General features: G+C 38.7%; 1 protein-coding gene and 1 long non-coding RNA gene across 2 annotated transcripts in view; both read right to left on the bottom strand.

The window, feature by feature from the left end:
• LOC139936067 (exosome complex exonuclease RRP44-like) overlaps positions 1–15401 on the bottom strand; it is a 201398-nt gene extending 185997 nt beyond the window's left edge. Inside the window, exon 1 of the mRNA XM_071930789.1 lies at positions 15341–15401. Coding sequence (XP_071786890.1) covers positions 15341–15400 — 60 coding nt within the window. The 5' untranslated portion in view covers position 15401. The remainder of the gene's footprint in view (positions 1–15340) is intronic.
• On the bottom strand, positions 241–10232 carry LOC139936081 (uncharacterized). Its single transcript, XR_011785895.1, has 3 exons — positions 10134–10232; positions 8599–8701; positions 241–319 (listed from the first exon to the last, which is right to left on the bottom strand). It is a non-coding gene; the product is annotated as an uncharacterized lncRNA (long non-coding RNA).
• Positions 15402–15751: the final 350 nt, after the last annotated feature.

The following is a 15751-nucleotide window of genomic DNA, read 5'->3' as shown; positions in this document are numbered from 1 at the left end:
GACCCATTGAGTTTAATTTTTAACAGGTTTAATATTTTATGCTGAGTTGAGAAACACCAAGTGAGAAGACTGGTCTTTGACAATTACCAAAAGTGTACAGTGCCTTTAAATGAACAGTGGAAACTGAAATTCCCTTCAATATGTTTAAAAGAGGTTAAGGCAAGAATGTGTCAAGATACACTTATTCAGAGTGAACCAATTCATCACTACTTCAAATGTCAGATGCATTTGTATGGCACTTACCATTCAATGTGCAAATATAAAGAGGAGCTTTCTTCTTGTTCCTTTATTTTTAGCTGAGTTCCTTCCGGCACCAAGTCTTTGAAACAAATCAAAAAGAACAATAAATCAACGTTGAATTGATTGAAGTTGTGATTAAAACACTGTACATGTAGGTATTCTATAATGTTACTTATAAAAGAGATGTTTGGTAAGTTTAATTCACTTCTTTGGAAAGAAATTGAAGTGTTATCTTCCAAGTTTCAAGACTGATGAAGAAGGTGATGAACACAAATCCTAAAAAGAGGACAAATTGTGAATCTAGACAACAAGCCTATATGTAAATGGTGTTATATTTGAAACATTCAAGACAGACATTATTTATTTTTGTCTAAAGATTGGATGAAGATTAAACTATGAATTTGAAGGACCATTTGGAGCTGGAACCAATGAACTCCAGTCAGTGTGGCAAAGGTTGTGGAAATTATGTTCTTTTAATTTACAACGTTTAATTAATTATATGAGTTTCATATACATACATGTACATTTACAATATACATTGTACAGTGAACAACAGTTCTTTCATTTCATTCGTTTAAGACGAACAAAAACAAAGTGCCTATAGAGCGCTAATTGAACCAATGACCACAGAAAAAAATGCAACTCCCTCTACCAACTGAGCTACATGTAGGTGGTAGTCTCCATATTTTGTCAATATCCTTTGCTTGTGGGTGCCAGTCATAAGCCATACAACCTTTAACTGCCGTATAGCCAATGGATTACACCCAAGTTTGCGATACAACCTGCAATACACCCAAGTTTGCGATACAACTCAACTTAAAAGGGGTGGGGGATGACTTTGCAATACAACCAGGAAGCAGCAGGGGGGGACTTTATTTTTCAATCATTTCAGGTTTTATCAAGGTCTTTTTCAGCACCTTTTATATGGGTGCCTCACAGTGCTTATTACCTTGTAAGACAGGCATGTTAAGTTGTTGAACTATTAGACCTATGTGATGTACCATAGAGCAAGCTGGGCCTTGCTCTATAGATGTTTATAGCATCCTATACATGTATAACCTGCAGTAGACCATGCCAGATACACTGGGGCAAGTCTCTCAATAGGTGTATTCGTTTAGCTTCCCTGGGTCGACTCCGGTGTGTGGCAGTTTTTTTTCTTCCAGGATGAACGTGGGTCGACCTGGGGAAGCTAATCGAACGCACCCAATGTTTTGAACATTGTGTGAAAAACTGAGTGGCAAAATGTTACAATGTGAGTTTCTATTGCCCCCCAAAACAAAATAATTGAATGCAACAAGAATGAAAAAGGAACCCTGGAGCTTGCTGGAACGTGTAAAACTCTTGCTAAATTAAATGGATTATGATGAAACTATTTATAAAATTTGAAATCAGGTAAAGAAGCATATAATACTGAAAACAAGAGAAACATCACGATCAGTATTCCAAAGAGTACACGTAGGAGCTACTTTTATCTTATGTACACAATAATCACTGGATGCAATAACATGTATCCCCTAGCTGATAACAGACCTAAATGTACAAGTACTTCAAAACTCAAGTTTTGTATTTAAAGTCCACAATTGTTCATTACTAACCGCCATTTTCCAATAAACTTAAAATCTTGATAACTGATCATTATAAATGGTTGTTTCCAAGTCCGGGACTGTTCTCGAGTGCTTACATTGCAGCCCTTGTCTCAAAATGACACAGAGCCTTTGTGAGTTGCGTGATCGACTCGCTGACATTAAGGTGTCAGTTGCCGATGCATTGACGTAGAAGTGTCTATCAAGTTGTCCGACGGGCGCGCGGCTTTGAGTTGAGATCTTTGGTAAGGTGTGGAAAAAAAATCTAATTTGGTGCGGTGAGAACTACAATTAGGTAGACAGGTCCGCTGTTCTATGTGGAGAGTGAAGTGTGTTAGGAGCGTGGCGCTTCAAACTTTGTCAACACTAAATGAATTAGTTACTAAACTTTTTCAGAGTCTAATGCCCTCCAAAATAACGACAATTCACGGCAATATTGTTAGATACATAATAAATGTCCGCTGGTATGTTACACTACCTTTTCGGTTGAAAATGGTTGAGATAATCATCGAAAAAAAATCACTAGAAAGTCCCGAAAAACACAGACCTACCAACGCCGTGATCACAATATACAACGCACGCAGCATGCAGTCACAAAGTCTCCAATAAAGGCTCGTAGTCTTTTTACTTTGCATTCTATAATAAAGGCAAGAAACATTGAATGCTAGAACGCCCTCTATTGTCAATAGGCTGGGGCAGCAGCGGCGGTTTCTTTTGAGGTTTTACTGTGCACTCGCCGCGCAGTCGTGAACTTCTGCGGCGGGCCGGCGGCTGATGGCGAAAACACAAAGAACAAGCAGACATACTTGGTTGTAAAATTTATTTTGTTTAATAGGGCAACTCAAAATGATGAAACTACATAACGACGACGGCTTTTCTAATACTCAAACACAGATTTCTTTTAAATAATTGGACACTCTTTTGGTATTTTCGATATCATTTAGGAACATCAAAATTTTCAAAACATCGAAATGTTCGATATATCGAAAATCCGGTATTACGATATGATTATAAAAGTGACATCGGCAATTTCGATGTCAAAAAAATATCGAGTTTTTGAGTATTTTCAATATATCGACGGACGTTACCCCCCCCCCCCAAAAAAAATAAAAATAAACATGTTAGACGGCGAACATCAATATATTTTTTCCGGCCTGATGAAACACGGAGCGCCGGAAAAACTCGGGGAAAATCTGAAAAAAGCCGGAATTCCGGCAATAGCCGGAAAACTGGCATCCCTGTTATAAAAGATGCCCATTATCGATTATACATACATCTTGTGTGTTCAACATTTTAAACGAGTTTGGAAAAACCCTCTAAAATGAAATTCCATTATAGGGCCTAACCTGTTGATTTCTTTTTGTGTGTGAACCCAATTAGTTTGTTTGTCACGCTTAAATGTGGTTGGTCAGAACAAAAATCGCCTAAATTCACAGATTTACGAAAAACTTACACGGTCAAAACTTATCATGACGGTACATGTACATGTACAATAAAACATCCCTTGAAATATACTGTCTGAAATATCATCTATGATGAGAAATAAATAAAACTAATTTCATGTTTTGAGTTAATAACTCAGTGGGCGTTTTATCAGTTTTGTTTAAATAATAATTTTTCCACTATTTTCTCATGTCAAAGATGGCCGATCGATGCCAAACTTCTACAGGTGTGTCAGTTCATGTTCATGGTGGATCACATAAAGTGCTTACACTGCCAGCAACTGTTTAAGTTCGTTAGCAAAAAAAGAATCTGTAATGTTCCTTTAATGACTGCGTTTGATTAGCTTCCCTGGGTCGACCCAGATCTGCCCCCGGTACATTCAAATAGCTTTGACGTCATTCCAGGGGTTCACCTGGGTCAGCCCCAAGTGCCCTGCTTGTGGATAGGTCACTCTGGGCTGGCCCAAGGTGCATGGATGTCACCACGAGAGGGTGAGTGATCGTTTTGATTTGCTCTTGTCAGGTGCTCACCCGAGTGAACACCGCGGGTCGACCCAGGGAAGCTAAGCGAACGCATTCTACATGTAAGTTACAGCTTGACAAAAAAACAAAAACAAAAAACTACAAACTGAAATCATGGGATATCTTTAAATCGGTATTCTAAAGAGTGCGCCTATACTTTAATCCAATGTATACAATATTCACTGGATGTGCTCCGACAGTAGCAACAAAGCTAGACATACTTCAAACTGTTTTCGTGTTTAAAGTCCAAGTCCATTATCAATAGCCATACTCCAATAAACTGATAATCTGGCCATTGATCATTATAAATGGTTGTTTGTTTGATCTTTGACTATAACAGCAAGTAGCTCTAGTGCACAGTTTGTACATCATTAGCCCTGTACCTATATTACGTCTTATTTATTTGTTGATTTTATCTGGACTGGAAAAACCACAGTTGGGAAATCTAAGAGGTCGTTCACACGCCGTACTAAAGTTGATCTAAGTCCACTTAGACCGGTTCGGGTTCAACTTTTGTGCGTGTGAACGCAAATAAAGTTAGACCGGATCGGGTCTAAACCCCAAAACTTAATCGTCCAGCGAGGCGGTCTAAGTCTAAACCAGTTCGGGTTTATCTTTTAAAACTGCGTGTGGACAGAATGACCTCCGGTTTTAACTCACAACGGACGACCCATTGTGTGGTTCTTTTTACTTTGCATTCTATAATAAAGGCAAGAAACATTGAATGCTAGAACGCCCTCTATTGTCAAAATAACACAGTGCATCACGCGATACCGCGTTGACAAAAGACTGCACTTGTCTGTGCATGCTTGGGCAAACGGGTTTTCCCCCCGAATTGCAATAACCACACACGCTGGTGTGCACGCTTAAACCGTACAACACCATAGTCTTTGCTGGTACGCACGCAATAGCCGCCGACAACGTGGTCTGCGAAGCATAGTTCCTCGGAAATGTTAGCTTGTTTACGAACACAACGTGTAGGCTTTATTTGACCAAAATGACGCCATTACGATACCTTGGATTGATAGAAAAGATTATTTTTCTGTATAATGTAAGATTGTTATCTTCCTTATTTTGTTATGTCTTGTTGATTCGGGGAAATTTTTTGCGGGGTATTTTTGCAAAGTAGCGGTGGTTTCTTTTGAGGTTTTACCGACGCTCGCCACGGGGTCGTGAACTTCTGCGGCGGGCCAGCGGCTGATGGCGAAATCCCAAAGAACAAGCAGACATACTTGGTTGTAAAACGTATTTTATTTAATACGGAACTCAAAATGATGAAACAACATAACGACGACGGCTTTTCTAATACTCAAACACAGATTTCTCTTAAATAATCGGACACTCTTTTGGCATTTGGTATTTTCGATATCATTTAAGAACATCGAAATTTTCAAAACATCAAAATTTTCGATATATCGAAAATCCGATATTACGATATGATTAAAAAAGTGACATCTGCGATTTCGATGTCACAAAAAAATATCGAGTTTTTGAGTATTTTCGATATATCGACGGACGTTAGGTGGGCATTTGATATAGTGTCACCCTACGCTTTAACAAGTGAGGGGTGTGTCCCCCGTCGCCCCCAGGATTGATGCCCAGGGTAGGACACAGGGTTGGTCTTACACATTGCAATACTTGAGCATCATGTTAAAGGTGATCAAAAACTGAGGGGTGGGCATTTGATAGAGTTTCCCACACCCGTTAAAAAGTAAGGGACGTGTCCCCCCTCGCCCCCAGAATTGATGCCCAGGGCAGGACACAGGGTTGGTATTACACAATGCAATACTTGAGCATCATGTTAAAGCTGATCAAACACTGGGGGGTGGGCATTTGATATAGTGTCAGCCCACCCGTCAAAAAATGAGGGACGTGTCCCCCGTCGCCCAGAGGATTGATGCCTAGGGCAGGACACAGGGTTGGTATTACACAGTGCAATAATTGAGCATCATGTTAAAGCTGATCAAAAACTGGGGGGTGGGCATTTGATACAGTTTCCCACACCCGTTAAAAAGTGAGGGACGTGTCCCTTGTCTGCCACAGGATTGATGCCCAGGGCAGGACACAGGGTTTGGTCTTACACAGTGCATTACTTGAGCATCATGTTAAAGCTGATCAAAAACTGGCCGGGCTGGGCATTTGATATATGTAGTGTCACCCCACCCTTTAAAAAGTATGGGACGTGTCCCCAGCAGTCCCCAGGATTGATGCCCAGGGCAGGACACAGGGTTGGTCTTACACAGTACAATACTTGAGCATCATGTTAAAGGTGATCAAAAACTGGCCGGGGTGGGCATTTGATATAGTGTCACCCCACCCTTTAAAAAGTATGGGACGTGTCCCCCGACGCCCCCAGGATTGATGCCTATGGCAGGACATAGGGTTGGTCTTACACAGTACAATACTTGAGCATGTTAAAGCTGATCGAAGTGTAACTGCCTTCGATTTCATCAAACTCACTTATGATTAGACTTGGGCTTTCAGACAAGTTAAAATTTGTAACCATAGAGTTAGGATACATTGAACCATCATAATTTAGGACCAATAACTCGTCCTAACTCGAGCATTTCATAAAATCGGCTGTGTCATGCCCCGAGTCTTTCCCCGACCTCGGCGGCCATGACCTTCGGTAGTTGTTGGACAAACAGAGAATTGAAGGCAAGGGAAACAAGTTTGTATTTACAAGAAAATATACAGATTTATTTACAATTTACATTAAGTGTGTCTTCACAAAATTAATAAAATAAACGTTGTCCTATCAATGACTTTCAATAATGGTTGCCGGTTAATATTACAATCTTCTCTTGCTCTCTCTGTGTGTCTCTTTCGGTTCCTAGTTTAACATCACTCCCATCACGTCTTTCGAGTATTCTTTAAGTTTAGATTAGTCTTTGGCACTGGGTCGTATCTCTGCCCGGCCTTCTGTTAGCCCTCAGTTTAGCACATCAACTTCAAGTGTGGTGTTTTAGCCCTTGCGGGAAAAACCCTGCAATAAGCAAATAAACCCAAATCTACATTTACAAAACTTAAAGTAAAATAGCACATTATCAACTTATGATCAATGTTTTCTTTACGGAAGTTCGACAACGCACTTCCATCTTTAACGCATAAATTCAAATCAATGCTATGTACAAAACTTTCTTTTCACGACTTCCTCGAACAATTAAATCAAAGTAAATCACAGTTCTATTGAGAAGAAGTTCCACAATTAAATACAACAAAACTGAATTTCATTAACACAATCTCTTTGAAATAAATAACATTATCAATAGCTACTTACAGGTCGATTTGTCGATCCTGGTTTCTACAGTGGCGGATCTCTTCAACAAAATTTCGGTGTGTCTCACTCGCCAGAATAAACTGCTTTTGCAAAAACTCAGCAACTAAGGCTGGATGACTGTATACTTAGGGCTCTCAATAACCCATAAGCAAAATACAGGAGTTCTCAATAACTCGATCGTCGAGGCTGACAGAGTCCTCTCCTCGGGAATCTCAAAATGCAAAGTGACACACCTAAATTTCTGTTCCCCTTAAATTAACACAAAATAACTTCCCGCTGTAAGATCTCGTGACTTGCACGCATTCCAAACCTTTAACATAAAAGAACTATTGGTCTGATGCCTTCTTGGCCAATCAGAACCTTTAAACTGCCCCAAAAGTTTACTAACCTTTACAGAACTTGAACACAATGAAAAGAAAATGCCAAGTCATGATGGCGGCGCTTTGGCCATAACTATTTAAAACCTTGTTTCTTCCTGTATTATACATAACGGCCAGCAAACTGAGGAAACTTAAGTAATTCTTTAAAAAACTTATATCACTCCGTGACAGGCTGCTTGGCTCTTTTTACATTAGTAAGCACAGGACCTGCGACCTTTTGTTGCTATGGGTGAGGCATTTTACTGAGTAATTAATACACAGCGGTGTGAGGTAAATAAAATTCATTATCTTTATCCCAGATTATGGTAAATACAATTGAGGCATTCACTGCTAACACTATGTAGGATTTGAACTGCCTCTAGCCTTCATGTTACGGGCTAGCTCAATAGTCTAGTGGTATGCCATCTGAATTATCAATGCAAAGGTTGTGGGTTCGTTTCCCACCTGAACTGACAAACATGGGGGGAAGGGAACATTTGATATAGTGTCCCCCACTCTTCACCCCCCCCCCCCCCAGTAGGCAGGGGGGGGGGGGCAAATCTATTAACAAAAGAACATTAAGGCGTAAGGCCTTATACAGCGGTGGGTACATGTATGCATACGGGGCCCCGCTGAATGGCTGAAGGGCTCGGGAAATTTTTGCATTTAGGATGCTTTGTTGAGCAATCATAGGCCAAATTGAGGGGGGCACTTGATAAAGTGTCCCCCACATTAAAAAAGTGGGGTGGGGACACCCCCCGGGAATGGTGCCCATGAGCTTCATGATAAGGTGATCAAAATTATGGGCTGGACACTTGATATTATGTCCCCTACCACTGTCCCCCTCCCCCCCCCCCCCCCCCCCCTGATTGACGCTCATGTTTTTATGTAGTACTGATAGGACTATTGGGTATTTTAGATTCTGTGGTGCACTCAGCAGCCACTGCTGGAAACATCAGGGCAAACACCTCCTCTTAGCTTGAAGTGTAACTGCCTTCGATTTCATCAAACTCTTCCTAACTTATGATTAGACGTAGGCATTCAGACGAGTTCAGTTCCGTATCATACTCATAGAACACATATGTATCCTAATATAGGACAAGTTACTTGTCCTAACTCGAGATAGGATTAATCCTAGCATTTCATAACATAAGCTGCTGGGTTCTACTTACATTACACAGCACAGGACCTGCAACCCAACACCAGTCCACAGTCTGTTGCATCTCACCCATTCCAGATGCAGAAAATGTACATCAAACTGACAACCAAGCTCACCTATGAAAACAACAACGTTGACAAAAACAGGTCAAAATATGAAAGATTTTGCTACTTGTTGTGAAGGTCACACAAACCAATGAGCAACAAAGGTGTCAAGTTTTGTCTTAATTTATAGCTCGAAAAACATTTGTTTTATTTAAACGATCTATGTACTTTTTGTAGGACACAAAACACAATGTCGACAGATTTACATTAAACTTACACAGTTTTAAAATAATGATGTAGAAGGCTTCCCTGGAAATATTACTTGCTGAGGGGATGTAGTTTTTGAGAAATGAGTAAAACAATGCCATGAAATTAAGCTTTTACATGAGCACTACAATAGTTTCCGTCTCATGATCACCAAGATGAAAAAACCTTGTCACAGCTAGAGGGCGCTATCATTCCTGTAATCACAGCACTCATCCATTAACAAATTGAAGTGGGCCTTACTGCCAGAGGACAACAGAGGGGGTGCAACTCGTGTCAAACGTTTAACTTACATGTTGATTGAAAAAATCAGGGACATCGCGCAAAAACATTGACATATAAAGAAAAATATTACTTCGCTGGAAAATTGAAACACTGATTACTCTTATTGTTGACTAGGTATTGCAGCTGTTGTTATAAAACAATCCCTATTTGAACCTTTTATCAGATTTTTAAACTTATTAATTGTTAACAAATTTGTTAACTACATGTCTCTTGTTGTTTACATTTTTACGGAAAGAAATTACAGAAGGGAAGTTAGCATTTTTGCTTGTAATAGTGGTACTTTGATTTTCTTTTGCTGTATAATTATTTGTAAACATCCCCACTACCTGCACATATACCTAGCCTGTATTTTCTAAGTGGTTGTTGAGGTCCATCAACAATGCTCTGACCAGTGTTGATGCTGACATTCCATACTCAAAATGTTTTACCTCAACTTAGTTGAAAGGCTGTCAAAATTGTGTAAGATATCATATGCCAGGTACCTCTAGTTTATTACATAAATAAACAAAATAGCTTTCACTTATAAAAATATCAGGGTCTGAATTTAAGACTAACATCAATCGGTCCATACATAAAAAAAGATGCATGCCTATAGTATACAAAATGGTAACCTTCTCAAACAGGTACAAACATAAACAAATTGCGGACAAAATTGTGTGTTAACATTGTAGAGAATATTTATTCTTAGAATGTCAGTGCGATGGCATTGACGTCCGACTAGCCTACCAAAACCAAGACACTACATCTCCATGCATTGTATGCAGTAAGTACTGGACCGGGGCTAGATACACTGACCCATACCCTGCCACTGACGCGTTATGCAACGGACTTGGCCGGTAGTCCAACTAAACAGCTAACTAATAAAAACTAAAAAACGTGACAAAGAGAGGCAAGGAACAGAGAATTACGAACAAATTGAAGTACATGTACATTACCATTTCAAGTGACAATTTACCTGTTACTTTGTTGAATGTTTGTCTCTCAACTCAGCGCCAAAACTCACAAAACAGAGGTGTGTTTTGGAGTCATTTGTTCCGTGATTTTCTGTTTGCGCACATGTACATGTAGATTTACATGTACATACATAAATTAGTTGTACATGACCATTGTATAGTAGTGTAATGTTAACAAGCGAGACAAGAGAGGCTGGGTACCACATCTGACAGTAGACTGTTCCCATGCCCATGGCCTTGCTGCGCCACTAGAGGGAGGTATAATGAGTTTGCCTGGATCTTCCATCCAGGGGCGCACCAAACTAAAACAAACAAGAGTTTTAGTAGTAACGTTTTGGGGTCATATTTACAACAATATATCCAAACCTGAAGACGTTCTGTGCTTCAACGTTTGAGGAGACTGGATACATTTTAGTTTAGACTTGAAAGCTTTCAAAAAATTGTGTCGGGGTAATTAGCAAAATAAAATATTGAAAACGGCTGACCCCAAAAAGTTTAAAGGAAATTTGAAGTTTATTTGTCGGAAAATAATGTTCGATAGGTTTCCTAAAGGCTGGGGCACTTTAAATATTGGTTGAATATTTTTGAATATCATTAAGCGTTGGTTGATATGAAAGTTTATCACCGATTTGAAGATGACCTTAGCTATCGAAACTAAATCATAAATCAAGTAGTTGTCAGCAAGTTAAACAAGTTTAAATTTAATGGGCTAAAAGAATTAAATATCATTGTATTAAGTAGTTTTACAATTTGCTTTGTGTTTGGACTTTCAGATAAAGAGAAACAGGCTCCGTATACGGGAGGAGATTTCTCAAACAAAAAGGGCTGACAAAATGGAGACGAACTTTGTGAACCCAAGAAAAATAACTCTGCAAAGAGCTTGTAATTTGTATGTAGGGGTTAATATGGACTAGCAAACAAGAACACGTAAAGATAATGATTTCACTGGTTTGGATGAACATCGTTGTTTGATGTTATGAACAATGAATCAAGATAATAATTATGGTCGATATAATAGATCGTATTTGATCTTTTTTCGGGCGGGGATGAGGATAAATAATACGCTAGCCTGCCAAAGTGCCTTTTGTATCTAGCCATGGTTTACATACACACCATTGTTAAAATTCAATTCTTTATCACTTGATGATATCCACAATGAACCAAGCCATGCCATGTCAAAGGTCAACACATAAATTTACTTGTTGGAGTTTTGTGAATTAAATACAGGCTGCATATCAATGACAACATACAGAACCATCCATTGTAGAAGTCTCATTGTTGTATATGTAAGGGATTTATGCGATTCAAATGATTCACGACAGACCAGTGCAATGCTAAGTGTAAGCAACCTTTAACCACATCCAAAATTTTGTTACGGTCCATAAAGTGAGCATGGTCCCTTGCAATTGTATAGATTGAGTACTGCATAGCCATGCCAATGTAGTATTATATAACAGAACAGAACAGACCAGACCAGTACTGTGCTAAGTTCAGGCAACCTTTAATCATATCAAAACAAAGTTGGTTACGGTCCCTATGTGGACACGGTCCCTCGCAGCAAGTGAAGGTGTCGAATACTGAACAAAAAGGGATAGGCATAACCCCTTTCATAGGTTTGGATACATTTGTTTTAACGGCAGACAAAAAACATGACAGCAAAATATATTAAAAAGTAGTTCAAGCTTTTAAGAAGAAAAAAATATATATATATTAAAAAGTATTATTTTGTTCATGGAATTTAAAATTTAAAGGCAAGCTTAACTGTACAGTTCAATATTTTTGTATGCAGTTAATTTTCAAAGTTTTTATCAATGGACACTGGTTTTTTCCTTTTTGTGTTATTAAATCCAAGCCTGCCAAAGTGCCTTTCTGTACTATTTGCAGTTATCTACATATCTATGGGAAGCAAAGACTACCTAGAGGGAACTGGCAACCACACCATTGTTTAGAAACAATACTTCGTCACTAGATTGCGTTGACAATGAACCAAGGCACATCAGATCCTAGGCAAACCCATTGATTTACATGTTGCTGTACGATTTCGGAATTTATAGATTGAGTACTGCATCACCATGCCAACTAAAACCATCCTTTGTTAGCATTATATAACAAAATCAGACCAGTACAATGCTAAGTTCTGGCAACCTTTAATCATATCCAAAAAAGTGTGTTACGGTCCCTATGTGGACACGGTCCCTCGCAGCAAATGTACGTGTCAAATACTGAACCAAAAGGGCCAAGCAATAACCCTTTCATATAGTTATTATTATATATAATAAAAAGTAGTTCAAGCTTTTATGAAAATAAAATATCTATATATATTAACATTAATTGTTTTGTAAATGGAATTTAAAATTTAAAGGCAAGCTGAACTGTACAATTCAATATTTTTGTATGCAGTTGATTTTCAAATTTGTTATCAATGGACACTGGTTTCTTCCTTTTTGTGTTATATCCAAGCCTGCCAAAGTGCCTTTCTGGACTGTTTGCAGTGATCTACATATCTATGGGAAGCAAAGACTAGCTAGACGGAACTGGCAACCACACCATTGTTAAGAAACAATACTTCGTCACTATATTGCGTCCACAATGAACCAAGGCACATCAGATCCTAGGCAAACCCATTGGGTTACATGTTGCCGTACGATTTCGGAATTCTACAGAGTACTGCATCACCATGCCAACTAAAACCATCCTTTGTTAACATTATATAACAGACCAGACCAGCACAATGCTAAGTTCAGGCAACCTTTAATCATATCCAAATAAGTTTGTTACGGTCCCTATGTGAACATGGTCCCTCTCAGCAAATGAAAGTGTCAAATACTGAACCAAAAAGGGCCAGGCAATATCCCTTTCATATAGGTTTAGGTACATTTTGTTATCAGATAAAACAAAAAAGATATGTCCCAAGAGTTAAGTTCTTTCTTAATAAAGCTAACTGTACAATTCAATATTTTTGTATGCAGTTAATTTTCAAAATTTTTATCAATGGACACTGGTTTCTTTCTTTTTGTGTTGTTATATCCAAGCCTGCCAAAGTGCCTTTCTGTACTATTTGCAGTGATCTACATATCTATGGGAAGCACAGACTACCTACACGGAACTGGCAACTACACCATTGTTTAGAAACAATACTTCGTCACTAGATTGCGTTCACAATGAACCAAGGCACATCAGATCCTAGGCAAACCTAGAGGGTTACATGTTGCTGTACGGTTTCGGAATTCTATAGATTGAGTACTGTATCACCATGCCAACTAAAACCATCCTTTGTTAGCATTATATAACAAATTCAGACCAGTACAATGCTAAGTTCAGGCAACTTTTAATCATATCCAAACAAAGTTTGTTACGGTCCCTATGTGAACACGGTCCCTCGCAGCAAATGAAAGTGTCAAATACTGAACCAAAAAGGGCCAGGCAATATGCCTTTCATATAGGTTTAGGTACATTTTGTTATCGGATAAAACAAAAAAGTTATGTCCCAAGAGTTAAGTTCTTTCTTAGTAAAGCTAACTGTACAATTCAATATTTTTGTATGCAGTTAATTTTCAGAGTTTTTATCAATGGAAATTGGTTTCTTCCTTTTTATGTTATTATATCCAAGCCTGCCAAAGTGCCTTTCTGTACTATTTGCAGTGATCTACATATCTATGGAAAGCAAAGACTAGCTAGAGGGAACTGGCAACTACACCATTGTTTAGAAACAATACTTCGTCACTATATTGCGTCCACAATGAACCAAGGCACATCAGATCCTAGGCAAACCCATTGGGTTACATCTTGCTGTACGGTTTCGGAATTCTATAGATTGAGTACTGCATCACCATGCCAACTAAAACCATCCTTTGTTAGCATTATATAACAGGCCAGACCAGTACAATGCTAAGTTCATCAGGCAACCTTTAATCATATCCAAAAAAGTTTGTTACGGTCCCTATGTGAACACGGTCCCTTGCAGCAAATGAAAGTGTCAAATACTGAACCAAAAAGGGCCAGGCAATATCCCTTTCATATAGGTTTGGGTACATATTTTATCGGAGAAAACAAAAAAGTTATGTCCAAGGGTTAAGTTCTTTCTTAATAAAGCAAACTGTACAATTCAATATTTTTGTATGCAGTTAATTTTCAAAGTTTGTATCAATGGCCACTGGTTTCTTCCTTTTTGTGTTATTATATCCAAGCCTGCCAAAGTGCCTTTCTGTACTATTTGCAGTGATCTACATATCTATGGGAAGCAAAGACTACCTAGACGGAACTGGCAACCCCACCATTGTTTAGAAACAATACTTCGTCACTAGATTGCGTTCACAATGAACCAAGGCACATCAGATCCTAGGCAAACCCATAGGATAACATGTTGCTGTACGGTTTCGGAATTCTATAGATTGAGTACTGCATACCCATGCCAACTAAAACCATCCTTTCTTTATTATTACATAACAGACCAGACCAGTACAATTCCAAGTTATAGCCAGCTGTAACCATATCCAACAAAGTTTGTTACGGTCCCTGTGTGGACACGGTCCCTCGATGCAATCTGCTTGTGAAAAAAGAAGGCACGCTTCTCTATAGGAATAATATTATTAGCCAATTTTTTCAAATGCTTTTTCAACAATTTTGAAAATGATTTATTTCCCTTTTTGGTGCATGTATGAATGTCATATGTGATATTTATAGATGGAATGTGTTCTGTCGAGGTTATGGGTCAAAACATCTTAGCCAGTCCAATAAGAAAGGACTAGCCAAAGTGCCTGCAGTGGTCGACATAGTTACGGGAAGCAAAGACGAGCTGGCAGAAGCGCTTGGCAAACAGACAATAGTTAAAATACAGTACTTTTACACTGGATGCTATTCACTATGAACCTATTGCATACCAAGCTAACCATAGGTTGCTGTACGATTTCAGACTTGTACAGATTGACTACTACATCAGAACAATGCCAACTGCAACCAACCTTTGTAGTGTTACATAATTTCCTTTGCCTACAAGAATGAATGTAAGATTCATCGTTTGGTTCAAGGGTCAATGCATAGCCGCTACTGTCCATAATTATTCACAGTCCCTAAACGCACATGGAAAAGGTGATTGCCACTGAGTACAAAAAACAAGTCATGCAGTTGTTTTTCAAACCATTCAATTGACCAGAAAGCTTACTTAGAGCTTTCGTATTGTATAATATTAAACAAATCTTGTCTGACTTACCACTACAACAGCCAACATGTCAATCTTCCACTGAGAAGTAATCGAAGCACCTTTCATCATTCTTTGCCGTCCCGTGTTCCTATCTGCGTTCACAATAAAACATACGGATTGTGAAGTTAGAACTAAGGGGCCAGACTGATTTCCCTTCCAGCCTCGGTTTGGTTACATTGGGTTTCATAGTAGAGAAACAATTAGTGGCACTAGTTTCTAACTATTCGATTGGTATGTTTTTAAAGTACCACCAACGGTAAACTTGCAATTATTAGCTTGAAAATACAATTACTTGATACTCTGTAAATGAGTGAGTTAGTTTTAATAATTATTTGTTGTACTGCAACGTCGTAAAAGCGAAAGCCAATAAAGGTTTTCTCTATAGGGAACATAACACTCCAAAAGAATATTAAAATGGTA

The sequence above is a fragment of the Asterias amurensis genome, chromosome 4, assembly GCF_032118995.1.
Source record: "Asterias amurensis chromosome 4, ASM3211899v1".
Classification (NCBI taxonomy): domain Eukaryota; kingdom Metazoa; phylum Echinodermata; class Asteroidea; order Forcipulatida; family Asteriidae; genus Asterias; species Asterias amurensis.
Note: the sequence above shows the minus strand (reverse complement) of the source record. Positions and strands in the feature narration are given on the sequence as shown.